The 26,797-nt window shown below is 35.6% G+C and overlaps 3 protein-coding genes across 14 annotated transcripts; 2 read left to right on the top strand and 1 right to left on the bottom strand.

The window, feature by feature from the left end:
• The first annotated feature begins 2,124 nt into the window (after positions 1 to 2,124).
• Positions 2,125 to 2,885, top strand: LOC122301781 (uncharacterized mitochondrial protein AtMg00860-like). Its single transcript, XM_043113162.1, has 2 exons — positions 2,125 to 2,315; positions 2,543 to 2,885. Exons 1-2 carry the CDS (start codon positions 2,125 to 2,127, stop codon positions 2,883 to 2,885), a joined length of 534 nt encoding a protein of 177 aa, XP_042969096.1.
• Positions 2,886 to 15,083: 12,198 nt separating this feature from the next.
• Positions 15,084 to 20,554, top strand: LOC122300308 (pyruvate dehydrogenase (acetyl-transferring) kinase, mitochondrial-like). 6 transcript variants are annotated; one of them, XR_006239979.1, is made up of 7 exons: positions 15,084 to 15,606; positions 16,546 to 16,804; positions 16,961 to 17,141; positions 17,453 to 17,600; positions 18,939 to 19,190; positions 19,919 to 19,956; positions 20,342 to 20,415. XR_006239979.1 is itself a non-coding variant. In XM_043110847.1 (7 exons), the coding sequence occupies exons 1-7, from the start codon at positions 15,358 to 15,360 to the stop codon at positions 20,447 to 20,449; spliced, it is 1,197 nt and encodes a 398-aa protein (XP_042966781.1). In that variant the 5' UTR covers positions 15,088 to 15,357; the 3' UTR covers positions 20,450 to 20,554. The 6 variants fall into 6 exon arrangements, 3 of the variants coding, with proteins under 3 accessions (XP_042966781.1, XP_042966783.1, XP_042966782.1); XM_043110847.1 differs by having other exon boundaries at positions 15,088 to 15,606; positions 18,977 to 19,190; positions 20,342 to 20,554; XR_006239978.1 differs by lacking the exon at positions 19,919 to 19,956 and having other exon boundaries at positions 20,323 to 20,415.
• Positions 20,555 to 20,707: 153 nt separating this feature from the next.
• Positions 20,708 to 26,203, bottom strand: LOC122300307 (pentatricopeptide repeat-containing protein At5g66520-like). 7 transcript variants are annotated; one of them, XR_006239976.1, is made up of 3 exons: positions 23,707 to 26,203; positions 21,935 to 22,199; positions 20,708 to 21,083 (listed from the first exon to the last, which is right to left on the bottom strand). XR_006239976.1 is itself a non-coding variant. In XM_043110844.1 (3 exons), exons 2-3 carry the CDS (start codon positions 25,578 to 25,580, stop codon positions 21,074 to 21,076), a joined length of 1,884 nt encoding a protein of 627 aa, XP_042966778.1. In that variant the 5' UTR covers positions 25,581 to 25,750; positions 25,836 to 26,203; the 3' UTR covers positions 20,708 to 21,073. The 7 variants fall into 7 exon arrangements, 4 of the variants coding, with proteins under 4 accessions (XP_042966778.1, XP_042966780.1, XP_042966779.1 ...); XR_006239974.1 differs by having other exon boundaries at positions 23,155 to 26,199; XR_006239975.1 differs by having other exon boundaries at positions 23,250 to 26,199.
• Between the last annotated feature and the right edge of the window lie 594 nt (positions 26,204 to 26,797).

Below are 26,797 nucleotides of genomic sequence, written 5' to 3'. Positions count from 1 at the left end.
TTTCTCGGTTTGGAAGTGATTTGGAACCCAATTTTGATTAGATTTTTGGCAGATTACTTCTTTAATTACCTATTCATTTTTTGTGTGATTATTGAAATTTTTCTATTTTTGATAAAATTATGATATTTTTAAATTTTAAGTTATTTCAACTTGGCTTATGGGTTAGTTGGACGATTCTGACGTTTTGATAATTTTCAATTGAAATTACAATTATTTTTTATGTGTTTTGGATGAATCTCTTGTCACCCCTATTTCAATTCTGTGTTGAAATTAGTCGCCAAAATTAATTAAATTTTGTCCTGCATCAGTTGGTATCAGAGCTTTAGCATCTTTTATAGGGGTGATATCTCATCAGTTTTCATGGCTGATGGTCATGATCGTGGTCATCGTGGATAAGTTCTGAACGAGGAAGTCTCTCACAGTGATTGTAGCATTCAAGATGTGATGATTGAAGATTTACAGAGACAGGTTTCATAGTTAATCTGGTATCTAACGACGCAAGATATCGGTGATCGTGAGATGGAAGATCACGATTTCGATTCCAGTTTCGAGAACCCATATCACAATTATGCTCTACTTCGAGAGTACTATGATAGGGAGAAGCGTCATACAGACCTCGGTTTTAGAGTGGATATGCTTGAATTTTCTGGTACATTACAAGCTGAAGGTTTCATTGATTGGTTGCATGAAGTTGAGTGAATGTTTGATTATAAAGAAGTCCCAAATCGTGTGAATGTGAAACTAGCCACCATCAAACTAAAGGGTAGAGCATCTGCTTGGTGGAAGCAGTTAAAGCAATCTCCAAACAGACAAGGCAAGGCCAAGATTACTGATTAGGAAAAGATGAAGAAAAAGATGAGGGGTCACTTCCCCTCTTCTGGCTATACTCAGACCTTGTTTTAGCGACTTAACATGATGAGACAAGACACAAGATCAATTGAAGATCATACAAAAGAGTTCTATCAATTAATAGCCCATAATGATCTGTCCGAAATAGAGGAGTAGATGGTGGCATGGTATTTGGGAGGCTTGGGGTGGCCCTTATGGGATGTCCTCAGTCTTTACTTTATGTGGAAAATTTCTAAAGCATACTAGTGTGCACTCATCATGGAGAAACAGTAGAGCAGGAGGCTGAATATTAGAAGCAATCAAAACAGTCAAGTGTTTCATCCATAAGAATCTCGTCCTACCCCTCCACCACAGTAGAGTCAGAGTTTTAATTCCAATATCATATGTTTCAAATGTGGTGAACCAGGACATCAAGCAACTGAATGTAGAAAACCCGCTAATCATAAGGGCAAAAACCTCTTGATTAAGGAAGAAATGGTAGAAGAGGCTGAAGAAATTGGGGAACCTATGTATGATGACAAAGAGGATGGAGACGTGTTGTATGGTGATGGCCATAATACCCTGGTCATTTGCAAGAGTCTATTGGCTCCCAAGGGTAATTTAGAAGACAATTGGTTGAGAACCAATATTTTTCACACTACCTGTATAGTTGCTGATAAAGTTTTCATGTTGATCATTGATAGTGACAGTTGTGAGAACGTGGTGTTTGATTAGGTTGCTCAGAAGTTATAGTTGAAGACAGGTTGTTATCCAAAGCCGTATAAACTATCATGTTTAAATAAGAGTAGCGAGTTAAGAGTAGATAGAAGATGCCTAGTATCTTTTTCGACTGGCATAAAATACTTTGATAATGCTTGGTGCGATGTAGTCTCTATGGATGCTTGTCATGTGTTATTAGGCAGGCCTTGATAGTATGATCATAGTGTTTTTCACGATGGGCTGAAGAATATGTATTCTTTTAGCATCAAAGGGAAGAAGATCATGTTGGCACCTCGCCAAGAAGGAACCACTCCTACCCCAATAATGAATAGTACTAACCTAATTTCCATGTCCAGGTTTGTAGAGAAGATTAAGCGTGAAAATGTGATTTACACTTTGCTACCTTGTTGGAATAGTGCAGCATACATAAACCCAAATTTTCCACTAGAGGTGCAACAGTTACCAGCGAAGTTCTCTTATTTGATGCTAGAAGATCTTCCCCCTGGACTTCTAGCTATGTGGGAAATTTAGAACCAAATTGATTTTGTTCTGGGATTGACCTTGCCAAATAGACCTATGTATCGCCTCAGTCCTAAGGAATCTGAAGAGTTGCAGCATCAAGTTGTGGAGTTATTGGAGAGAGGCTACATCCATGAGAGCCTAAGCCTGTGTGCAGTCCTTGCTCTTCTGGTACCGAAGAAAGATGGTTATTGGCATATATGCATAGACAACAGAGCGATCAATAGGATCATGCCACCTGATCCTAAGTTCTTCTAAAAAATTGACCATAAGGCGCATACCACCTGATCAAAATAAGGACTAAAGATGAGTGGAAAATAGTATTCAAGATGCAACATGATTTGTATAAGTGGATGGTCATGCCTTTCGGACTGTCCAATGCGCCTAGCATGTTCATGAGATGCATGCATAAGGTTTTATGGCCTTTTGTGGGGAAATTCGTTGTTGTTTACTTTAACGATATCCTCATTTACAGTCCAACATGGGAGTCATATTTAGATCACCTCCGAGCTATTTTTGAGATGTTAAGGAAGGAGTGTTTGTTTATCAATCAGAAGAAGTGTTATTTTTTCACGAATTTTGTCACTTTTCTTAGTTTTGTTCTATCTACTGATGGTGTTCATGCAAATCAGTCAAAAGTATATGCAACTTTGGAGTGGCCCACACCTAAGACATTGCACGATATTAGGAGTTTCAATAGATTGGCATCCTTGTACTGCCGATTCATCAGGAATTTTAGCATTTTGATTACCCCTATCACAGAGTGCTTCAAGGGACGTGCATTCCAGTGGTTTAAGGAGGCAGAGGCTAGTTTTTAACTGATCAAGTAGAAGATGATAGAAGCCCCCGTTCTGACTCTTCCAGAATTTGAGAAGGTGTTTTGAGGTTAATTGTGATGCATTTGGGGTTAGCATTGGTGTTGTGTTGAGCCAAAAGGGGCACCCGATAGCCTCGTTTAGTGAGTAGTTGTCTGAGTTCAAAAAATATTATTCCACTTCTAATTTGGAGTTCTACGCCATCATTCAGTCCTTGAAGCATTGGCGGCACTACCTAGTAGAGAAGGAGTTCATCCTTATCATTGACCACAAAGCTTTAAAGTATATTAATGGTTAGCACAAGTTGAGTAGGCGGCATGCCAAGTGGGTAGCGCACTTACAGGAGTTCACATTTTCCTTAAGACACCAATCATAAAGCTTGAGCTGTCATACGTTGCTCCTCACCACCATGAACACCAAGGTTGTAGGATTTGACACTTTTAGTGATTTATATGCAGTAGATCCTTCATTCGGGAATATATTTCAAGAGGTAACTAATGACCAATGAATTGATTTTGTTTTACTTAATGGCTATTTATTTCGTGGATTACAGTTTTGCATCCCATATTGTACATTGATGTTGCAAATTATTAGTGAAATTCAAAGTGAGGGTCACTTTGGGCGAGACAAGACTTTGGCCTTGATCTCATTTGATTACTATTGGCCCAAGTTGACCAGTGATATGTCTTGTTACGTGGAGAGATGCTTTGTGTGCCTGTGGTCCGAGGGGGTTCTCACCAATGCGGTCATGTACACTCCTTTGCCTGTTCCTGAAGTCCCTTAGTTCAATATCAGTATGGATTTTGTGTTAGGCTTATCTCAAACCCAAGAGGCCGTGGATTCTATCTTAGTTGTGGCTAACAAGTTCTCCAAAATGACCCATTTTGTCGCTTTCAGGAAAACAATGGATGCCACATGGATCGCTCATATGTATTTCAAAGAGATTGTTTGTTTGCATGTCATTCCATGATCAACCACTTCAAATCATGATACCAAGTTCGTGAGCCATTTATAGAGGAGTTTATAGGAGAAACTGGGGATAAAGTTGAATTTTAGCAGTGCCTATCACCCCCAGACAAATAATCAAATCAAAGTAGTGAATCAAAATTTGGATAATCTTTTAAGGAGTTTTACAAGGAATAAACCAAAGCAGTGGGATCTGGCCCTGCCAAAAGTAGAATTTGCCTACATCAGGTCCAAGAATAGAACCATGTGGCTGAGCCCATTTGAGATTATCTATGGCCAGAATCCATTGGGTGTGCTTGACTTAGCTTCTATTCCACGTATTGGTCGTTTAAATCCCAAGGTGGATGAGATGACAGAACATTTTTAAGGCATCCATGAGCAAGTGAAGCTAGCAAAGTAATGCCAAGTATAAGGCTCAAGGCAATGGTGATTGTTATCAAGTACTTTTTGATGTTGGTGATTTTGTTTAGGCAGTATTAACTCGTAATTGTTTTCCTATTGAAGAGTATAATAAACTTAAGGAAAGGAAGATTGGGCCTTGTGAGGTTCTTCAGAAGATCAATGATAATACATATAGATTGTGCCTCCCAAGCCATTTGAAGACCTATGATATATTAAGTGTGAAACACATGAGTCCTTGTTTTGATGATGCTACTGTGAACTCGGGGGCGAGTTCTTTCCAACCCAGGGTGACTAATGTAGGGGAATCCAAGTCAGATGATATTGAACTGTCAGATCGCATGTTGATGGTGCTGAACTACCTCGAGACGGCAAATCAACGCAAGGACAACACGAAACAGTAATTTTTCCTTGATGTGGGGCAGTTTTGACCACGTGTTAGTATTTTGGCCATAACTTTAGTTACAAGTATCAAATTTGTGCATATGATCCCAATTTGAAAAGATCTTTTTGGCACGCATGTCGTGGTCACCTAGCCACGCTCATTGTGCATCGTTTTGCGAGCTCAAAATCAGCTATTTTCCCCTTAATCCTCAATATCAGATATTTTTTGTCTTTTATAATAATTTTCGTTTCTCGGTTAGAAAGTGATTTTGTAACCAATTTTGGTCAGATTCTTGGTAGATTGCTTTTTTAATTACGTATTTATTTTTGGTGTGATTATTGAGATTTTGTTTTGTTTGTTTTTATAAAATTATGATATTTTGGATTTATAGCTATTTGAGCCCGATTTGTGGGTTGGTTGAATGATTCTGACGTTTTGATAATTTTCAATTGAAAACAAAGTTGTTTTCTTTGTGTTTTTAGGAAAATTTCTTGTATTTCCTTTTTTGATTGTCTGTTGAAACTAGTTGACATAATTAATCTAAATTTTGTCAATCTAACTAGAGTGAGTGTTGGAGGATTATTGCTAGGGCCATCAAGAGGTGTTCTCGAGAGTTTTCTACCAAGAAATGCAAAATATAATTTTTTATTTTATGTTTTTTTAGCATTTTTTTAAATCACTTTAAACATTTAAAAAAAATTAACACACTCGTTTGAAAAGACTTCTTCAAAAATTAAGTAAAAAAAAAAAAAATCGACAGCTTTTATTGGGATGCATCCTTGGTAGATGCATTATTTTCCTTCTCCTAGATCCTATCATAAAGTTAGAAAAATGATAGAGTCACTGAAAAAGTGTATACCTATTTTGTCATAATTTTTATTTTTTACTTAATGATTAATGAAATATTTTTTTAATGATTTTCTGATTTTTTTAATTTTTAAAAATGTTTAAATGGGTTTAAAAAATATTTGAAAAATATAGAAACAAAAATAATAATAAAAAATTTATACGATTCGGTAGATAAAAAGTGTAAAAATTTATGTGGCACTAGCACCACACGTAAAATTAAGAAACATACATCCTAAGCACGCAAGTCTTGCCGACTTAAATAGAAGTGTGGAACTTGGTAGCAGTTATTTTAGTAATAGTAGAGTCTTCAAATCTATTATAATAGTGATATTTATCTATTATTTAATTAGTAACTCAGCTTGTACTTGGTATGATCAGTATAATGCACCATCCCATTGTATAAATATATATGAACTTTGTTGAATTGAAGCTTGAAGAAATTATTGAATTGGATTGAATGGCCTCAGTTATAGTTGTTGATGCATGGATAATTAGTCATATATATCAATCAGTTACATTTGAATGAATGGAGGAAAAGTTGTTAATTTTCAGGCTTTGGGAACAATAAAAAAAGAGACCTAGTAAGAATATTGGGTCATTAAAACAAATTTTTAGGTTTTTCCAGCGATTTTTCAATCGTCGCCAATAAGTTCACAAATCAAAAAATTCAATAGCGGCAATTATGAAATTGCTGGGAAAACTTTACCAGTGATTTTTTAATCACCTCTATTGAGTCATAAAAATGAAAAAATCTTTCCCAACGATTAGAAAATTGTTGGTAAAGGTTTTCCGAGTGATTTCATAATTGCCGCTACTGAGTTCATAAAACAAAAAACTCAGTGGCGGCGATTATTAAATCGCTGGAAAAACCTTTACCAGCGATTTTCTAATTGCTGCGATTGAATTAAAAAACCAAAAACACATTTCCCAATGATTAGAAAATCATTGGGAAATCTAACCTTTTAGCGACAATTTTTGACTTTAGTCGTACTATATTAGAAGTAGAAGAATAGTACTAGCGAAGTTGTAATGAGTTTAAAATGGTCGGGATTGACAATAACCAAGTAAACTAGCTGTTCACCACATTATTAGTGATCATACCTACTTGCCAGCTTGTCTCGCTTTAATTGATGACTTATATATATATATATATATATATTTATCATTTATTTTTTTTATTATTCTTTCATCATCTTATGCTGTGATATTAGATAATAGATTTATAGTAAAATATATATAAATAGTCTTCAATAATTTAATGCTATATTATGAAATAATGAGAAAATGATAAAAATTGAAATGACGAGTTATCCTAATATGACTTGAACAATTATATTTGTCAGTTGGGTTCATGTTGAGTTATATAGGTGTGCATTGGTTTATCTTGCTATCCATCATTTTTTAAAAGTATAGATATACTTTAAGATTAATGCTATACATAGTTCTAGAATACGCAAGTCCTGTATATTCATTTTGAAAAAAAATTGAGGTCTATTATTAAAAAAATAATTTTTCATGTGAGTCTCATATTTATCTATTTTTTTCAAAAAGAATTCACGAGACTTGCACACTTTAGAACTGTAAATATCATTTCTCATATATTAAACAGATTTACTTCAACAACTCATTATTATCAAAAAGAGTTCACGAAAGATTGTAATAGGGACGATGGGCTTACTGATGTGCTCGTTCTAGAGGCCTCACTTTTGGGCTCTGAATTGGGTTTTGGCCCAAACGGTTGCAAGCCTTGTTTAATGAAAACTCAGACAAGTCACGACCTAGTTTTGTTTCAACATCTTCGGCATACCCGAAAGAGTTATCTGGGGAGGAGGGTTACGAAATCAAATTTTGGGAAGGAGAAGAAAGAAGCGGAAGGCAGCTCTGTCCGAGTGCAGAAGGAGACAAATACAGAGTCTTGGAAAGAAGCAGAAAGGAAGCTTGCTTTTGGATGATGGGGCAAAAAGAGGTAAGTCTGTGTGTGAATTTGGCTTTACGGAGTCAATTTCTGAGTTATTGGTGGTGGCTGTTGAACAGCCCCGCAGTCACAATGAAGCTTTTAAGTTGGAATCTCAGTGGGCTTGGGAACCCACGGAGTATTCGTACTCTTCGTGATTTAATCATGAAAGAAGCTCCCGATGTTGTTTTTTTGCAAGAAACAAAAATGAAGTCTAGACAGATGGAGATGTGTAAATTTAAACTGGGTTTCCAAAATTGTTTTGGAGTTGATTGTGTGGGTAGAAGTGGTGGTCTATTTCTGTTATGGAGGGATAATTTGAATTTATCTATTGTTAATTACACTAAAAACCATATTCATGCGGTGGTTACCAATTGTAATGGGGGAAAGTGTTTGTTAACTGGGGTATATGGTCATCCTGATAGAAATTTCAAAGTGGAAGTTTGGAGGGTGTTAAAAGCACTGGGTCATGGGGTCACTCTACCTTGGCTAGTGTTTGGGGATTTTAATGAAATTATGGATCATTCTGAGAAATGTGGAGGGAGTTTCTGAAGTAATAATCAGATATGAGAGTTTAAGGAGGTGCTGGAAGAGTGTGATCTTAGAGATTTGGGATTTGTTGGGAATTTTTTTCCTTGGAGTAATAAAAGGGAAGGGGCTGGTCTGATAAGGGAGAGGTTGGATAGGTTTCTTGCTAATTTTTTATGGTGTGATATTTATCCAAACCTTAGAGTTCAACATGGTGTGGCGGCTTATTCTGACCATATTCCTTTGTGGTTAGATATTGATGGGCATTTAATTAGGAGAAAGGGTAAAAAATTGTTCAGGTTTGAAGCTATGTGGGTGGGGGAGAAGAAGTGTTCTTCTATAATTGAGAATGTATGGAGGAGAGTAGAGGCTTCATCTCCTTTAAGAAGTATTATGGGATGTATTTCTGATTATGCTGAGGAGTTGAGACAGTGGAATAAAATGTCTTTTGGTCATGTTCAACATGAATAAAAAACTGCTAAGTTGAAGCTCAACAGTTTAGAAGAAAGAGATGCAGGTTTTTGTCTGAATGAGTTTAACCAAGTTCGGGAAAATGTTTAGAAATGGCTTGAAAGGGATGAATTAATGTGAAAACAGCGGTCTCGAGTAATGTGGCTTCGGGAAGGGGATTGTAATTCTAAGTATTTCCATCAAAGGCTTCTTCTCGAAGAAGGAAAAATACTATTGTTTAGTTGCAAGATAATGATGGATGTTGGAAAAATGGAGATCAGATGGATGAGTTAATCACTGCTTATTTCCAGAAACTGTTTTCAGTTGCTAACCAAGTGGAAATGGAGGAGGTTTTAGTGGGTATTGACAGAAAAGTAACTACTGAGATGAATGTAGAGCTTTTAAAACCTTATGTGGCCAAGGAAGTGGAAGATGCCCTTAAACAAATGCATCCTTCAAAAGCTCCCAGACCTGATGGTATGTCTCCTATTTTCTTCCAGAAATACTGGCATGTGATTGGTAAATTTGTTACTGATGCTTTACTGCTAGCTTTAAATTCTGGAGAATTTCCTAGTGATCTTAATCATACTTTTATTACCCTTATTCCAAAGAAAGCATCTCCTTCAAAAGTGGCAGACTTTAGACCTATTAGCCTTTGTAATGTGCTTTATAAGATTTTATCAAAAGTCATTGCAAATAGGCTTAAAAAAGTTTTGCTAGAGGTAATCTCGGATACTCAATGTGCGTTTGTTCTGGGTAGACAGATTACTGATAATGTGCTTGTTACTTATGAGATTTTGTATTTTTTGAGAATGAAAAGACAAGGGAATAAAGGGTTTATGTCTCTTAAACTGGACATGAGTAAAGCATACAATAGGGTGGAATGGTTGTTTTTGGAAAAAACTATGGAGTCTCTTGGTTTTGATAGCAGCTTTATTCATTTGATAATGCAGTGTGTTAGAACTATTTCCTTTTTAGTTTTGGTTAATGGCAGTTCAAAAGGCCTTATAATTCCTAGTAGAGGAATCAGACAAGGAGATCATTTGTCTCCTTATCTGTTCCTTCTATGTACTGAAGGCCTCATCTCTTTGTTGAAAAATTCTGTGGGTAGGGAAGGTGTTAAAGGTGTCCAGATTTGTAGAGGAGCCCTTAGAGTGAATCACTTGTTATTTGCAGATGATAGTCTTATCTTTTGTTAAGCTGATGTAGTCACCAATGTAAAGATCCAGAATTTACTGAGTAAATATGAAAGAGCTTCGGGGCAATGTATTAATAAAGAAAAGACTTCCATGGTTTTTAGTAGGAATGTGAGTGAAGTGCTGAAGGCTGATATTATGCAACTATGGGGAGGTAGTCATACGCAGCAATATGAAAAGTATTTGGGACTACCACCTATGGTTGGGAGGTCAAAGAAACAAGCTTTTTTCTGGTATTAAAAACAGAGTTTGGCAGAAACTACAGTTATGGAAATGTAATTTATTATCACAAGGGGGTAGAGAGGTCCTTATTAAGGCAGTAGCAATGTCTATTCCTACGTATGCTATGAGCTGTTTCTTGTTTCCAAAGGCTTTATGTAAGGAGCTGGAGATGATGATGGCTAAGTTTTGGTGGGAAAATTAGGTGCAGGGGAATAAAATTCATTGGATGAGTTGGGAGAAGTTCGGTAATTCAAAATTTAGAGGAGGGATGGGTTTTAAAGATTTACATCTCTTTAACCTAGCTCTTTTAGCTAAACAAGGTTGGCGGCTCCTAAGAAATGAAGGTTCTTTAGTGCATCGTATGTTTAAAGCCAAATATTTTCCTAATACATGTTTATTTGAAGCCAAGGCACGGTTTAATTCATCTTATGTATGGAAAGGAATTTGGGCAGCTCTCAAAGATTTGAAAAAGGATTGTAGGTGGAGAATAGGGAATGGCAAATGTGTTCAGGTTTTTAAGGATCCTTGGATTCCAGGTCTTTCTTTGCCTTACAACCAAATAGAGTTTGAGGAAGATTTAAAAGTCAATTCTTTGATAGATAAGCATACGGGTTGGTGGAATGTTCAGATTTTAAGAGCTCTATTCAATCCAAATGTGGTTCAAAAAATTCTTCAACTGAATGTTTCTATCACTTCAAAAGATTCTTTGTTTTGGGCTCATGAGAGAAATGGAATATACTCAGTAAAAAGTGCCTACAGAGTGCTACAGTAGAGTCTATCTCAAGGTACTGGGCAAAATTCTAGGGAAAGAACAGATTCAGCCTTTTGGAAATGTTTGTGGCATCTGAAAATTCCAAAAAAAAATGAAGATTTTTGCATGGTGAGCATGTTACGAAAAACTACCAATTTTCATGAATTTAAAGATAAAACATGTGCTGGAGAATGATATTTGCATCTTTTGTGATAATTGTAAAGAGGATGTTGCTCATGCTTTTTTATTGTTATGATGTGAGGCATGTATGGGTGGCCTTTTGCTCTAACTTGGGTGATGTTAATTCAGATCTTTCTTTTTGGAAATTGGCAAACTTGGCTCGGGATAGAGGTTCACAGGATTTGTTGGCCAGATTCATAGCAATTGCTTGGGGGATATGATATAGAATGAACAAATTTATTTATGAGGATATTTCTCTGAATATTACTACTGCTGTTAATAATGCTCTTTCCTTACAGCAAGCGTATAAGAAGGTGTAGGTTTTTGATGTGTTTGATAAGAAAATCAATAGAGTTGTGTGTTGGAATCCCCCTCCACCAGGTTTTTTAAAACTAAATGTTGATGGTGCTACTTTCTTTGATAATTCTTCTGCAGGGGTTCGGGTAATATTGAGAGATCATAATGGAGATGTTGTAGTAGCTGTTAGTAAAGTGGAAATGGAGGTGTCATCTGCAGAATTTATTGAGGCTATTGCTTTGTTGAGAGGTTTGCAGTTGTGTATTCAGTGGGGTGTTAAAAAAATCTTGCTAGAATCTGATTGTTTGATACTTGTCAACACTTTAAATGAAAATTTTGAGGTTCTAATAGAATTTGATTTTATCCTACAAGATATTCGCAGGCTTTTGCATAGATTTCAGGAAGCCAGAATTCAGCATGTTAATCGTTTGGGTAATGGTGCTGCCCATTGTTTGGCTAGATATGCTAGAGAGGTTGATGATATTGTAATGTGGTGGGATTCATGTCCTTCTTTTGTAAGCCAAGTTATTTGATTTGATAAAACTTCTATGTGTAATGACTCTTTTTGATATGAATGAAAGTATGTCTATTAAAAAAAAAAAAAAAAAAAGATACGTTGAAGACACCCATAAAATAAAGAATATAAATAATAATATAATAGGAAAGATCTAAATTTTCAAAAATGCAGATATAGAATTCCTATTCCAATGGCCGCCCGAGCAGGGGAATTGTTATAAATAATGATAATAATTGTCGAATAAAAAATACTCAAAATTTGAATTTATTTTTTCAATTGGTATTGTGTTTATTATCCAGCTTGTTTCCTATCTTCAAAAACCGAAAATTTGACATTTAAGAAAATGCTTTTATAAAAATGATATGTACATGAAAAAAAAAATAACATATTTCACTACTTCTTAGGCATTTAAACTAATCAGATATTTTATAAATTTGAAAAATAATATATATATTTTTTTACAAAAACTCAAAAAAGGAAACAAAGCATTTATAGAGTTTTAAAAATTTCACGTACAATCACTTTGATATACTTCTTGTGCATTTCACTGATGTGATTAACTGTATCTTTTTTTAATATAAAATACCTGATTTAGCCAATCATATCAATGGAGTAGGTAAGGAATATAAAAAAATGATTATATGGAATTTTAAAGTCCTCACCAGTAAACATTACACGCACGGACTAGAGAGGGTTTTGATTATCCTCTTGTGGTAGAATAGTAGCCATCAAAAGCATTTGATTTTTGAGAGTTTCAATGTTGAAGAATCATCGGTTTAATATTTCTTATAATAAAAATGGTCAATAGGTTATTTGTAATCTAGACATTTAACAATTATGAATTGTTAATTCTTATTCACCTCTCATAACTGATTTATGAGATATATATATATATATATATATATATTTTTTTTTTTAATTTTATTTTTAGAAGTCTGCATTATAGGTATTATGGGAGTTGTATATTGAACAAAATCGTATATTAGTAGAAATGATGCTTCAAATAAACTAATCAATTGAGTCACAGGTTTCGCTGGTTGACCCGGAAAAGTGACAGAATTAATAATCGAGACAGTTAAGTTCATGTAAAATTGATTTAAATTAAAATTATGTTTGATTGTAGTTCTACTATTTCATGTATTGTTCTGTCAAATTTACGGGTCATGTCAAAGATTGTCAACCTTATTTGTGTGTAAAATTCAAGATTTAACAGCTTAATGTTGATAAGATTGTGTTTTCTAGTTCTATTTTTGTCACTTCTATCATATTAAAGTCTTCTTTCTCATCCTCTCTCGTACACTTATTCTTCTTAATGATTTCCATCGGTTATGTGGCTTTGTTTCTTTTTATAACTGTATCTTAATGGTCGGTCACTAACATAAATGATAGATTTAGGATTGCCAAGATAGTCCAATACCATCAACTTCAAAAATGATGATTTATTTTTTCCCATTTTCACACATGATTTTCATTTTTCTCGATTGAGTAGATGACATGACAAAGTCACAAACATTTGATTAAATGCCTCCCACTTGCAATTAAAACCAATTTTTCCAACATCGGATAAGTTGATGACCCTTCACCATAAATGATCTAATAACACGTAGCTATTTTGAAAAAAATCTATTTATAAGTGATTATTGATAGAATTTTTCTATTCATCATTTCTACATGATGGTTGGTTTTTTTTTATTTTTATTTTTAATTTATTTTTAAATTAGTGTAGCGGAACCTACATTAAATAGTATATCTATACAAGTAATTATCTATAGTTCTAAACTGTTTTTATGAATATAATGAATTCTGAAGTAATGTGATACAAAACAAACTTGTAGATAACATAATTTTATACACTTAGCAGTTATTTAAAGAATAATTCTATTTAAAAGTGTTTATACTACATATAATTTAAGTGGTATAATTTGATTTGGATTTGTGGATGATGTCTAAACTTGTTTCAAGCTAGTCCTTTTCTATCCATGTGGTAGCTAGGGTGGTCTATACTTATTGTGGTGTCAATGCTTATCGTTGGGCGTGACTGCTAGTTCATTTATTTATTTTTATTAAATTTTAAATATGTAAAAAAAATTACACAAATTTATTAGTTATAACTTTTTTTAAATATTTTTAAAAAATTAAAATGCATTAGTAAAACAGAAAGGACAAATCGGAGGACAGACTAGCATTTTCCTTCTATAAAAAGGCAAAAGTTTTTTGACGATTGGTACAAGTAAGACTCGAGCACTAGCAATAGCGTAGGCAAATACCAATGCAAACCAATATTTAGCGAACAATCTCATTAAATTTGCTGTATTGGAAGAGTCAAATGCAAATTTTTTGCTTACAAATTATAGTGTCTCTACATATTTGGATAGATGATGTTCACTATCTATTGATTATTTTATCATTTATTTCTTTCTCCTTCCACTTGCTCTCTCTCTCTCTCTCAACATAAGGCAAAACAATAACTTCATTAAAATTAAATTAAAAATTAACATATAGTTAGTATAATTGTAAAATATGAAAAAAATTAAGAAAATATGATTATTATTAAAAAATAATACTTTATTATTATTTTGACTAATAAATGAATAATCTAACGTGAGAATTTCTCTTGAATGACAAAGATAAAAGGCCAAATATGTAATTTTAATCAAATTTTAACTTGATCTTTACCTACACCATTGCTAATGCAATGAGAAATGAGTATCCATGCAGAAGGAGAAGCTCAAATATCTAACAAAAATATTGAAATCAAATGCACTTGTATTTAAAGTGTCGCTTATATAGTAAATTGAGATGAGATGAAAGTTAAAAATTAAATAAAATATTATTAGAATATTATTATTATTTTAAAATTAAAAAAAATTATTTATTATATTTTATGTAAAAATTTTAAAAAATTATAATGTTAAAATAAGATAAGATAAAATATTTTTTATATCTAAATTAGTCCTAATTAACCTAAACCTAACATAGGGAAAAAAAAAAGAGAAAATTATAGAAAGTGTGCATTTAATGACTTTTGAATATGAGATCCCACGGGTAGTTTGCATTTAATGACTTTCTTGCTTTAAATTCTAAAACTTGAATAGAAAATCTATGGGTAGGTTAGGTAAAATTATCTCAATTCAAAATTTATATTTTAATTTTAAATTTTAATTTTATTATTATAATATTTTTAAATTTTTACAGTTTAATTTTTTAATTTTAAAATAATAATAATATTTAAAAATAATATTTTAAATTTTTATCTTAATCTAAAATTCACATCTTACTTATCAAACTTGCTCGTAAATTACGTTTGGCACATTTGATTTTGAGGGAATGTTTAAATTGTTTTTAGTTTTTTTTTTTTTTCAATTAATAGGGGAGGTGAAATATTTTAATGATAAATATTATTTTCTATTTTGTATTATTATTTGGATGCCCATTCATGATTCAACTACCTCGTACTATGTAGTTGAACGTCTTGCGTAACGTTTTGAAATTGTTAGGATATGAGGTTGAGGACCTAACCATGGTTTGTTCTTAAGCCCTTAAGCCCAACTCGCGTCTCTCTCTTTGCTGTTTGCATTACCAAAAAGAATTCAATCGACTTTTTTATCTCTCCATCCGTAAAATCCAGAAAGAAGAAAGTGAGATAGGGGGTAGAAAAAAGTCGTTCTGCGCCCACGATATAAATCCCTATGCCGGTTCCACATTGTGTGCTTCGCTTGCATGTTGTTTGTATTCTTGGTATCAAATTGCGGTACTCGCTTCTGGGTCGTGTTGGCGAGGCATGGCGGTCAAGAAACTGTGTGAGTCTTTCTCCAAGGGCTTTGTCGAGGAGGTGCAACGATGGGGGTGTATGAAGCAGACTGGGGTGAGCTTGAGGTACATGATGGAATTTGGGTCCGATCCCAGCCACAGAAATTTGCTAATTTCCGCTCAGTTCCTTCACAAGGAGCTCCCCATTAGAATTGCCAGGAGGGCCATCGAGCTCGAAAGCCTGCCTTATGGCTTATCTGAAAAACCTGCCGTTTTGAAGGTACTTTGCATTGCTTTCGAATTTCGAGTTTTGTTTTGGGTTGCTTTTTCTTTTTATGTTATATGTTTTGGTTTTAAATTTATAATTTTTCTTGTGTGTATGTGACCATAAAGTCCACAGTGAGAGAGAATTGAGAAAAGTTGGATTAGCATTTCTTTATTAGACAAGTTTATATACTTTTACTCTGAAATTTGATCCCGCGTGTTGTGTTCTAGATATTTGTTTGTAGTATAGATATGGATATTCTGCTGTTTGGGCTTTAACTTCCGGTAAAGAAAAAGGTTTCGATTATAGAAACGATTTTGCATGCACGGCCTCCTATGGAATTTTTCAGATAATGGCTTTGCTATGTTCAGTACACAATCTGTCAGAGGAATCTGGCGTTGATGTATGATTTTTTCCTCTCTACACTATACCGTACAGTTAGCATTATGGAATTACCTTTCTTGCTTTTAAAAGCTACGATCAATGCATTTTTTGTTTTCGAAAGGGAAAAGTGATGTGAGATTGTTGGGCTAATCATGCCTGGGTTTTGCTGTTCCCTGTTTTTGCCTTACTTTTAAATGAATGTTGCCTGTTTGCCAATTGCTTGTGACATGGCAGCTTCTTTTTAAATCCTCTACTAATTATGGTACAGTGAACTTTCTCTTTTAATGTTTTGGATTTTCACGAAAAGTAATGTGGGAATATCTGATATCGTGACAGTTTCTTTTTAAATGCTCTACTAACATTAATATAGGGATGTTTTTCCCGTATTTTTTTAGATTAATACAGTGAGTAATGTGGAAATGATTCCATGGATGACCTCACTTATGTATAATTCCATCTGTGGGAGAGGGACTTGGTTTGAGTTGATAGGTGACTTGTTGGATGCTAAAGGGTGGGTTTGGTCTCACGTATTGAGTGTGCACTCACTTTGGGTAAATTTTTCACTCTTAGGTTCGAGATTGGTATTTTGATTCTTATCGCGACCTCAGATCCTTTCCCGAGATCAAGGACACAAATGATGAGAAGGAATTTACTCAAATGATTAAGGCAATCAAGGTGAGACACAACAATGTGGTCCCTATGATGGCTTTGGGGGTTCAACAGTTGAAGAAAGGCATGGATCCGAAGATCGTCCATGAGGATCTTGATGAGATTGATCAGTTTCTAGATCGCTTTTACCTGTCAAGAATAGGGATTCGCATGCTTATTGGTTAGTTATAATTTTATTTCCTTATTACTTTATTCTACTGCTTTCCCAATTGGTATGTTCAGCTAGTTCTTTGTCTTTTTGCGCCATATTAATTGCATTGCTCCTGTCAGTGAGTTCTAACATATTTTATTTGCTTCAAATTTTGGTGAAAATTAGGGCAACATGTGGAGTTGCACAATCCTAATCCCCCTCCTCATTGTGTGGGTTATATACATACAAAAATGTCTCCATTGGAGGTTGCACGAACTGCCAGTGAAGATGCCCGTGCTATTTGTTTGCGCGAGTATGGCAGTGCCCCCAATGTTAATATATATGGGGATCCCATTTTTACATTTCCGTAAGTTATGTTGCATGTATTCGTTTCTCTCAAATTTTATTTAGGTGCTGTGTTTCTAAATTTTCCTTCCCTTTGGTTTTTCTCACTTTTTTTAGAAGTAAAGTCTCAGTTGCCCATTCATTTTCCTCCCTTTTCTAATTCTGTCATTTGCCAAAGTTTTCTGTTCCCCATTCCTTGTGTTAGGGACATTCCTTCAAGAAACTTTGCCTTGATGTAACCTATATGTCCATTAGTAGTGAACTGAGATTTACAAACGTTAGAACACTTGCTTTCTCTGTTGTTATGCAATGTTCTGTTTGCTTTCATAACAGGTATGTTCCAACACACTTGCATCTTATGGTGTTTGAGTTGGTCAAGAACTCCTTGCGTGCTGTCCAAGAGCGTTTCATGGACTCGGACGAAGTTGCACCTCCTATTAGAATAATAGTGGCTGGTGGTGTAGAAGATGTTGCTATCAAGGTATTGATCATTGCTAATATATACAATCAAAGTTGTACCCCTCTTTGCTTGTTGACGTCAATAGCTATGAAATTAGTTTTCATGAATGTTTTTTTCACTTGTCAAAAATGACTTTCACGAAATCTTCAGTTGTTACAAAATTGATAGGGTTATTTTGTTTAACATCCCACTCACAAAAAACTAAAACTAAAAATAATTTTTTTATTTGTTAGTTTTCCCCCTCTGAATCCACCCTTCCATTTATTAATGGGTCAAATACAAAAACAGTCCTTAGGTTTGTATGGTTATATTTTTCTTCTTCGGTTTTTAATTTTATCATTTTGCTCGTTGGATTTTACAATTGATCAGGTATGTGCCTCTATCAGATTTTCGTTTTACTATTATAATGGAGATGTTGATATGGCAAGTCACGTGGCTAAAAAAGATACTTAGAAAGAAAATTTTCCAAAATGCATAAATAAAAACCTATGGAAACAGAAACATGAAAAACAGAAGCACAAAATATTTAAATATTAAAAAAAAAACATAAAACCAAAAATGGAAGAAACATTAGCCCATGTTTGGATGCAGAAGTAAATCATCTACAGTAGTGTAGTTTTCCAAATCTTTCCTCAAGTTACTCCCAAACATATAAAACTTCTCATCTCAATATATTTCATCTCTATATTAAAATATATTATTTTAATACAAACTAACCTTAATTTAAATAATAAATAACATTAATATACTAATAAAATTCGTTCTTTATATATTTTTAAATTGGGACCCACGTTTACACACAAAACCTATAAAACTTTCATTTCCTTTTCAATTTCTTCACTATTCATTAAAAAACTTTCCAACATTTACATCCAAACATCCCCCAAACTTAAAAACTTCAGAAACTGGAAAAGCAGAAAATATCTATGATTCTATAGATAAAAAAAGAGGCAATTCCTCTCCTCGAACCCAGGTACCGCCTAGGTGGCCAACACGTGCTTGGGCAGGCAGACCAAGGCCTCACCTAGGTGGACTGGTTGGGGAGGGTTTTTATGTGATTTTTTTAAAACGTTCTTTTTTGTTGTTAAATTTTATTCTTTTTTAAGCGTATGGCTTGCCATGTGTAGACCGCTGGCTACGGTATTTTTGATCAATTAGCTGAAGGAATTCTAATGGAGGTACCTAATTGATAGAAGTTTAAAAGCCTGGGAGCAAAATGATAAAATTAGAAATGTAAGGAGCACAAAGATAATTGACAAAACCTAGAGATTGTCTTGTATGTAACCGTTTATTTTTTGTCTTTTTCTTGATATTACATGCCACTTTTAGTAATTTATTTGAATTAGTTTCTTTTGACAGAAGAAATGGTCAATAAATTGTTCTGGCTGGCATAATAGGTATCAGATGAAGGGGGTGGCATACCAAGAAGTGGGCTCTCCAAAATTTTCACATATCTTTACAGCACTGCAAAAAACCCAATGGATGAGGACTCATATCATGGTACTGCTGATGCAGTGACAATGGCTGGATATGGATATGGACTTCCAATAAGTCGCCTGTATGCTCGGTATTTTGGAGGAGATCTCCAAATTATCTCAATGGAAGGATATGGTGAGTTTGAGCCCTTTTTATTTGCTCCAGACTTTAATTATTTATTTTTATAAGTAAACAGACTAGTCATTCAGAATGATTCCATACTCTTAAGTCTTAACTATCTCAAACTCCTAGGGGTTGGCTCAAGTGGTAAAGGCCTTGGGCTTGGATGTATGCTCCCCCCAAGTCTAAGGTTCAAATCCCCTTGGGTGCAAACAATCTCTAGAGGCCATCGGACCAGGGGATTTTTCCCTTGAATTACCTGAAGTGCGCTTGTAGGAAACTCTATGCCGAGGGCCTGTGCACCCTCGGGATTAGTCGGGACACTGTTCCTGGACACGTGTTGCCAATAAAAAGAAGAAGTCTCAACTGTCTCAAATGTTTACACCATTGGACTAGCACTACGGGCTTGAGATTCAAAAGTCTCACAGTTTATAATGTTTGGCGGATACAAGATATATAGAAGATTTTGAGCTGATTCTCGTTTCCATATTGAATTAGCTTGGTGCACTTAAATATAGTTGTGTTTAAGTTTCATCTGGAAATTATATCAGGTTAGATATTTTTCTTTTTATCATTGATTTTGATAAGTTAAAACCGAAGGAAGATAGCCATTCAGCCTATGTGAGTTTGGAATTATAGCGGTAATCGCTGGAAATAGAAAACCTTGTCATTTATTGTATCTAAAATATCACTATTTTAGGCTTCACCGGGCAAGGGTTATTTTACTCAGTCCATCCCTGCAGGATTTCATCATGAATGCCGGGAGTATATTATATATAAGGTCAGAAGACATTATCAATTCAAAGAACTTGATGTCTGTGTGTGCTTTCATGTTTTCGTAACTAGCAGTGTTTTTAATTTTTAATTTACATTACAACACCTGGGCAATATTATCTTTAGATCTTCTAGCTCATTCTGTACCTATGTAAACTGGGTGTTGACAAACTGATGGACTGACAACTAAAACAGTTAAGTGCTGCATTATATTTACACATTGTGATATGCTTTTGCACTTCAACTGCAATTTAATCATCATTTTTGTATATCCACGGAATTTGTTTCCATCAGAATGTTTGTTGTCTTGTGTTTTTTTCTTTATTCTTTTTCCTTTCATTTTATCCACCCATGACTTTTGACTCATCTATAGATTTGCAATGTGCATGCAGGGACTGATGCATATCTCCATCTCTCTCGCTTGGGAGATTCACAAGAGCCATTGCCATGAACTTAAGCTTCAGTTCAAAAAAGTCAACAACACACTGCAGTTATCATGATAACTCATGGAAATATAAAATAATACAACGAGGGCAAATGTTTGGATGTAAAAGAGACGGATTACTGTAAATTTTCAAGCCTAATAAATTGGCAGTTGCGTATTATCTGTCTTTCCGTTCCTCCCTTTTCTTTATTTTTATTTTTTCCTTGTATATACTTTATCACTAGGTGCATGATAATCCATCTTTATTCATGGAGTACATTATTGCGTACCAGAATTTGAATTTGTTTGTGTTTATTGCAATAACCAAAACACATCATTAAATGGCATTTCTGCCTTTCTTTAGAGAGTAGGAGGTTCTAAGGTTTTACCTTGATTTGCATAGATACAAGCAAGAAGTTCAAATTATGTCAAGGAATGGTGTTTCGAAGATCAATATTCTAAAGCACTCGAGAATCTAGCCAAGGAGTTCAATTTAGGTCAAGGAATTCTGTCTCATGTCTGTATGGTACAAGTATTGCCTTCTTTATGTTTCTCTCTGAGTCTCGAAAAATCTGATAAAAGAATGGTGAATATATGTGAGTGGCTCAGTGCCTTCTTTGCTTTGCGTACTTGATTGACGGCCCTTTCTCTTCCAATTATCATTTCCGGCTCACCGATTCTTTTCTTCTATCTTTTGAACCTAGCGTTTCCTGCAAAAGGTTTGGGCATGAACACAACTGCCGTAAGTCATTACTGTTACCCATTTAAGTTCTATATATGTTGTGGAAATATCAATCAATTTTCACTTTCAGATTCAGTAGGTTATTTATTTAATATAGGGCCAATAACACATTTTACATTCGACACATAGTAAGCAGAAATTTTATAATGCTCAATATGAATTCAATCAATCCCTAAAGCATAGCTCGGGATCATTACAGGAAGTGCCCAACCTTCTCCATAATCTGTCTGGCAGTTTCCAATTTATCTGGAGTGAACCACCTCATGCAGAAGATTACATTTAATAACACACAAAGCTATAGGGCCTAAATTTACAAAAAAAAAAAAAAAAAAAGGGGAAAAAAAAAACCTAGGCATTATTTACATAATTTTTCTAGTTTCACTACTGCATGGCCATGACCCAATTTGCACAACAATGGCACATCATTAAAGCACATAAGGTTGAAACGTTGAGCAAGCAACTCACAGCAATGCAAACCCATAAGTGTTAATAGAATAATCTGGCAAAGTAAATCTATATCAACAAAACTAGAGTCAACAACCTTTAGCTGACTCTATTTTGCCGCTAAGTTTTATGGGGAGGAAAAATGATTCTTCTTCAAGAATGTTTTGATAGTTGAGTACCAAAAGAAATTTCCTCCTCTCATTTACACCTAAAGCTATCCAAGTCAGTTGAAGACAGAAACTCGACAGCTTAAAACCTTGTAAACAGAGAATTCCGCACAATTTCAATGTTTCCTTCCTTCCTCTTTCCCAGCAACCAATCGTATCAAATGAATAAAAAAAGCTAACATATAATCTCGTTGAAACACTGGCAAACCAACTCTTGCCGGCAGTATCTTTGAGTTGCTTTCTCATCAACCTGTTTAACTTTCTTGGGTCATTCGGAGGGACGAAGAGTCCATCAACGAGCTCGGATTGGGATCTCCAAAAGTGCACTCGCTTCAGTCTGATTTACTCAGAGACTCATCATGGGGCTTGTTTTTTTCCTTGTTGATCAGTAAACAGACCCATGTGTTCCTGATGACAAAGTTGGCAGCTTCTGTTCCCATGAAAGCCCAATCACTAGCTGGCTTTCAGTCATTCTAGATTTGGAAATAGAAAAGTAACAAAAAAATTACTCAAACCCACCAAACGGCTCAGATATCAAACATTAACATGAAAATAGAATTCAAGAAAAAACAATCAGCAAAGCCCCAATCAATTATTACCTTCTTTCTGTTTGTTAAGATATATAAAGAAAAAAATTGGAGTTACCTAGAATAACTGCTCTGGGGCTAATGAAGCGAAAGTTTTAACCTTGAAAATTATTTTTGGAAAGGCAAAAGGATAATTGAAAATAAAAAATAACACAGAAAAAGAGGGAAAAAAAAAAAAAAATCAACCTCAACGAACTGTTAGAACAAAAGGACAGAAACCTGTAGTCGCTATAGAATGCAGAGAGCGGGAGGTTTTGAGACTTCTATGTTCTTAAGGTTTTGGAATTTGGGTTTGTTTAGGACGAAGAAGTTGAAGAGAATCCAAAGTCTGAACAACTAAGGCTAACGTAAGATTTAGTAAGGAAAGAAACCCATATGCATAGTCAATCGAAGGTAATTGTTTCTCCTACTGCCCTGGCATCAGGATTATATCTATATTATGGATTTTAGGAAGTAAACAGCCATAGCGAGAGGGTGGCTGAATGGTGAAGTGGGGGTTTCCAGAAACAGATACCTGCTTTACAGGAGCTGCATCCTCAGATTTCTCAGAGTCCTTTCAATCTAAACTTAATTTATTTCAAGGTAAGTTGGGCTTTTCAAAAAGAAAAAAGGCTCAGATTGTTGAAAAAAATTATGCATGGGATACGATTAACATAATCAAGTTAGATACCGCACAAAATAGATGAAAGCTATGGTGAAGACATAATTAACCCAAGCACAACTGTAATCTATTTATGAGTTTAACAGACTACTCTATTTTTGTAATATATCATTTTTTGCTGATGAATAATATCACACTATATTTTGGTAGAAACTGGGATCGACGGAAGTATTATCTCACCGTTTGTGGTTTAGTAGAGTATGTTTGGTTGCCCTGAAAAATTTCACAGGGCTTATAAAATCATAAATTTCATCTCCTCAGCAAGAAGATCATACCTCACATCCCACTTCACTTTTTCAAACCATATATATTTAGTTTGCAGACGTGCCAACTTTTGAGCATATAGAGAGCCAGAAGACTAGTTACCATCTGAAGTGCCCTCATGCAGATGGTGTCAACAGAGATGAGTAGTAATCAGTCACAATTTGGGTACCTATGACCTGTTTAGTGTAGTAGTGTACCTCACTTCCACAAGTAGCTCATAACAAATATAAGATTCACCCAATAACCAACTCAAACAATCCAAACCATAGATAGCTCTTTTCTTAGAGCTTTGAGGGAACCTCAATAAGCAATGAAGAGGTGTGCTAATTACATCTTCTAAGAAACCAAGTAGAGCACGTATAAATACTTAAAGTATGTACTAGTAATCCCTTTTTGATGAGTTTTAGGGACAACCAACATGATGGTCTGTCCATTCAGGCAAAACAGAAGATGCACTCATGGGTTTACCAGTAATCTTTACAAGAACACTCTCCCATTCCAAAATGGTGGAAGCGATTGCGATCCCTGACGATTATTTGGCGATCATAAACCTTTGAGATGAGCTTAGTTGCATTGTGACAATCTTTACAGACTCGCAGATTCTTTGTGATACGAAGAGTCTCTCCTGGTTTAGTCTTTAACAGGCCAAAGGCAATTGCCAGTTTTTCACTGTGGTAGTACAAGGGCTTCTCCTTTTCCTCCTCCTCAATATCAAAACAAGATATTCCATCTGTGTTAGGTACATAGCTGATAGATCTTATACGCTCTAACATCTCGTCAACCTTGGCATAAATCTCTGCCGCTTGAGGATGAGCCCTTTCTCCTGCTATGAATTCATTGAGGACACCCTCCAATTCGATCATGGAAACCCCAGGAACTTTCTTCACTCCCCTGTCATTCATCAGTTTCCTCACATTGGCCACATCGTCCCATCTACCAGCATTGGCATATAGGTTGGCCAATAACACATAGCGCCCGCTGTTATTGGGCTCTAGTTCAATTACTCTCTTGCCCACTTCCTCTCCCAACTTAACGTTTCCATGAATTTTACAAGCTCCAAAAAGAGCACCCAGGACACTTGCGTCAGGGCTCATGGGCATATCATTGATAAGCTTTCTTGCTTCCTCCAGCATTCCAGCTCTTCCAAGAATATCAACCATGCATCCAAAATGTTCTCTTCTGGGTTCAATACCATGAACTTCAAAAATATGATGGAAGTAATGACGCCCTTCCTCAACTAACCCAGAATGAGCACATGCACTGAGGAGGTTCACGAAAGTGATTCTATCAGGAGCTACCATCTCCATCTCCATCTCTTTAAAGAGCTGAATGGCAGCCTCTCCTTTCCCATGCATTGCTAGACCACCAATCATGGAGTTCCATGAAGATATTCCCTTGTGGGGTAACCCATTGAAAACCTCAAAAGCTGTCCCTAAGCAACCACACTTACAGTACATGTCAATAATAGTTGCTGCAAGCTTTGAGTCCAATTCAATTCCACTTCTCTCGATATACCCATGTATCCACTTCCCTTGCTCTAAAGCTCCTAATCCTGTACAAGCTGACAACATACTAGCCGCCACAAACTTATCCAAGACCACCTTTTCAGCTCGCATCCTGTCAAACAAAGCAAACGCCTCTTGGAAACGATAGCTCTGAACATAGGCTGCAATCATGGCATTCCAGGAAACAGAATTCCTCTCTGGCATGAGCTTAAAAGCTTCAAAAGCCTCGTCAACAAACCCCCACCGTGAGTACCCACTAATTAAACTGGTCCAAGACACAACATTCCGCACAAGCATCTTATCAAAGACCATTCTTGCTTTCTCCAACGACTGAAAAGTCACGTACATATAAATCAAATTATTTTGAGAATAAACATCTGCTTCAAACCCGAATTTTACAACATGGGCATGTACTTGTTTCCCCTCTTCAATAGCATTATCGTCGCTACAAGCTCTTATAACAGTAGGGAGGGTAAATCCATTGGGTGTAACAGATTCTTGCAACATCTGCGAGTACAAGAGAACGCAGTTTCTGGGGAGTTGGCATTGCAAGTAACCTCTCATTATGGTATTGTAAATGAAAGCATCTGGCTGAGGAATTGTATCAAAAACTTGTAGAGCATAACCCAGATCACCATTTTTGGAGATAGCACAGAACCTCACAACTCTGCCCATAGCATCGTTATCATCCGAGAGGCCGAGTCGTATGAGCTGGGAGTGATACTGCTTGAGCTGAGACATGGAAGAGCATGACACGAGACCGTGCAATGGTGAAAGGTGCGAACTGGGCGAGCTTAGATGCTGTGGGGCGGCTTGAAGGAGCTGGAGTGAGATCATTTTCTTTGTGAGATTCCCTGAGCAGTGAGGACCCCTATACTTTGAACCTCTTATTTTCGATCAATGTATAGTGAATACCCCTTAGCTGAGTGTTTGTGGAGAGTAAGCGGTTACTACCCCTACACTTCGAACATCGTCTTTTCAGTCAAAAGACCCGCTTCCAATTAAAGCTAGATAGCAATATTCACAACCATATCACAATAATCACACATATCACAGAAAGAGAGAGAGAGAGAGAGATTAATGGGAACATACGCAAGGGCTCGGAAAATCTCGGTTGATATCAACGTGAAACTGCTCAAGCTGAGGGCCCATCGGCAAGTCCCTCGCCATTGTAGCCGGAGGCTAGCCCCTTTGCCTCCACAAAATTTCCGGCGAACCTGGGATCAGGAATTATCAGAGATAAAATAGAAGGTTCGTGTGGTAAGCCACGTTTATGATTGCATGGGAACGAAGAAGTCTTGTAGCGAGCAAAAATATTTGATGTGAACCATCTTTAAAAAACAAAAAAAAAAAAAAAATACAAATTTACAGATTGATATTGTTATACCAAGAAGCAGTTAGAATAGATATAAGTAAGGAAAATTCTTATCGGTATTCTTTGCAGGCCTAAGAGCATCCCCATTCGGTGTCCCATCTCTTCGTCATCCCCATATTTTGGTAATATTTTTCCGGTTTGGCCTCAAAACCTTCCTCCATTCGGATCCCTAAAATGGGGATGGAGTTTACGGATGCTACAGTAGGTCCCCATATATGGGGAACCACTGTACATCCCCAAATGTGATTTCGATTCCCTCTCTCCCTTCGACATCCCGTGTCTGCGTCTTCTTCCTCACGATGGTTGGTTGCCCTTCATCTCTCCGACTTCCCTGAATCTCACATCACGCCGATATGCCCATTCCAGATTTTCCAAACTTTGAATGATTCTCCTTTCTACAATCCCCAGCCCTACCCGAAATGTTACTTTGTGAAATTTACTGTCATTTTCATAAATCTCGCATCAAATTTCAGCGGTGTTAGGTTCTTTTTTGAGGTTGTTTTTGGATAAATTAGGACAAAATTTCAAAGGGTTTTGGGTTGGAAAAAAACCCTAAATATGCAGGGGACCTCCGATTTCGAATTTGGGGATTTTTTGGGAACTGATTTTGTTGAGTTTATTTGGGGCATTTTGATATCTTTAACTGCGATTTTATCTATTACCTAGGATTGTGATTATG

The sequence above is a fragment of the Carya illinoinensis genome, chromosome 2 (genome assembly GCF_018687715.1).
Source record: "Carya illinoinensis cultivar Pawnee chromosome 2, C.illinoinensisPawnee_v1, whole genome shotgun sequence".
Taxonomy (NCBI): Eukaryota; Viridiplantae; Streptophyta; class Magnoliopsida; order Fagales; family Juglandaceae; genus Carya; species Carya illinoinensis.
This window is presented reverse-complemented; position numbering and strand designations above follow the sequence as displayed.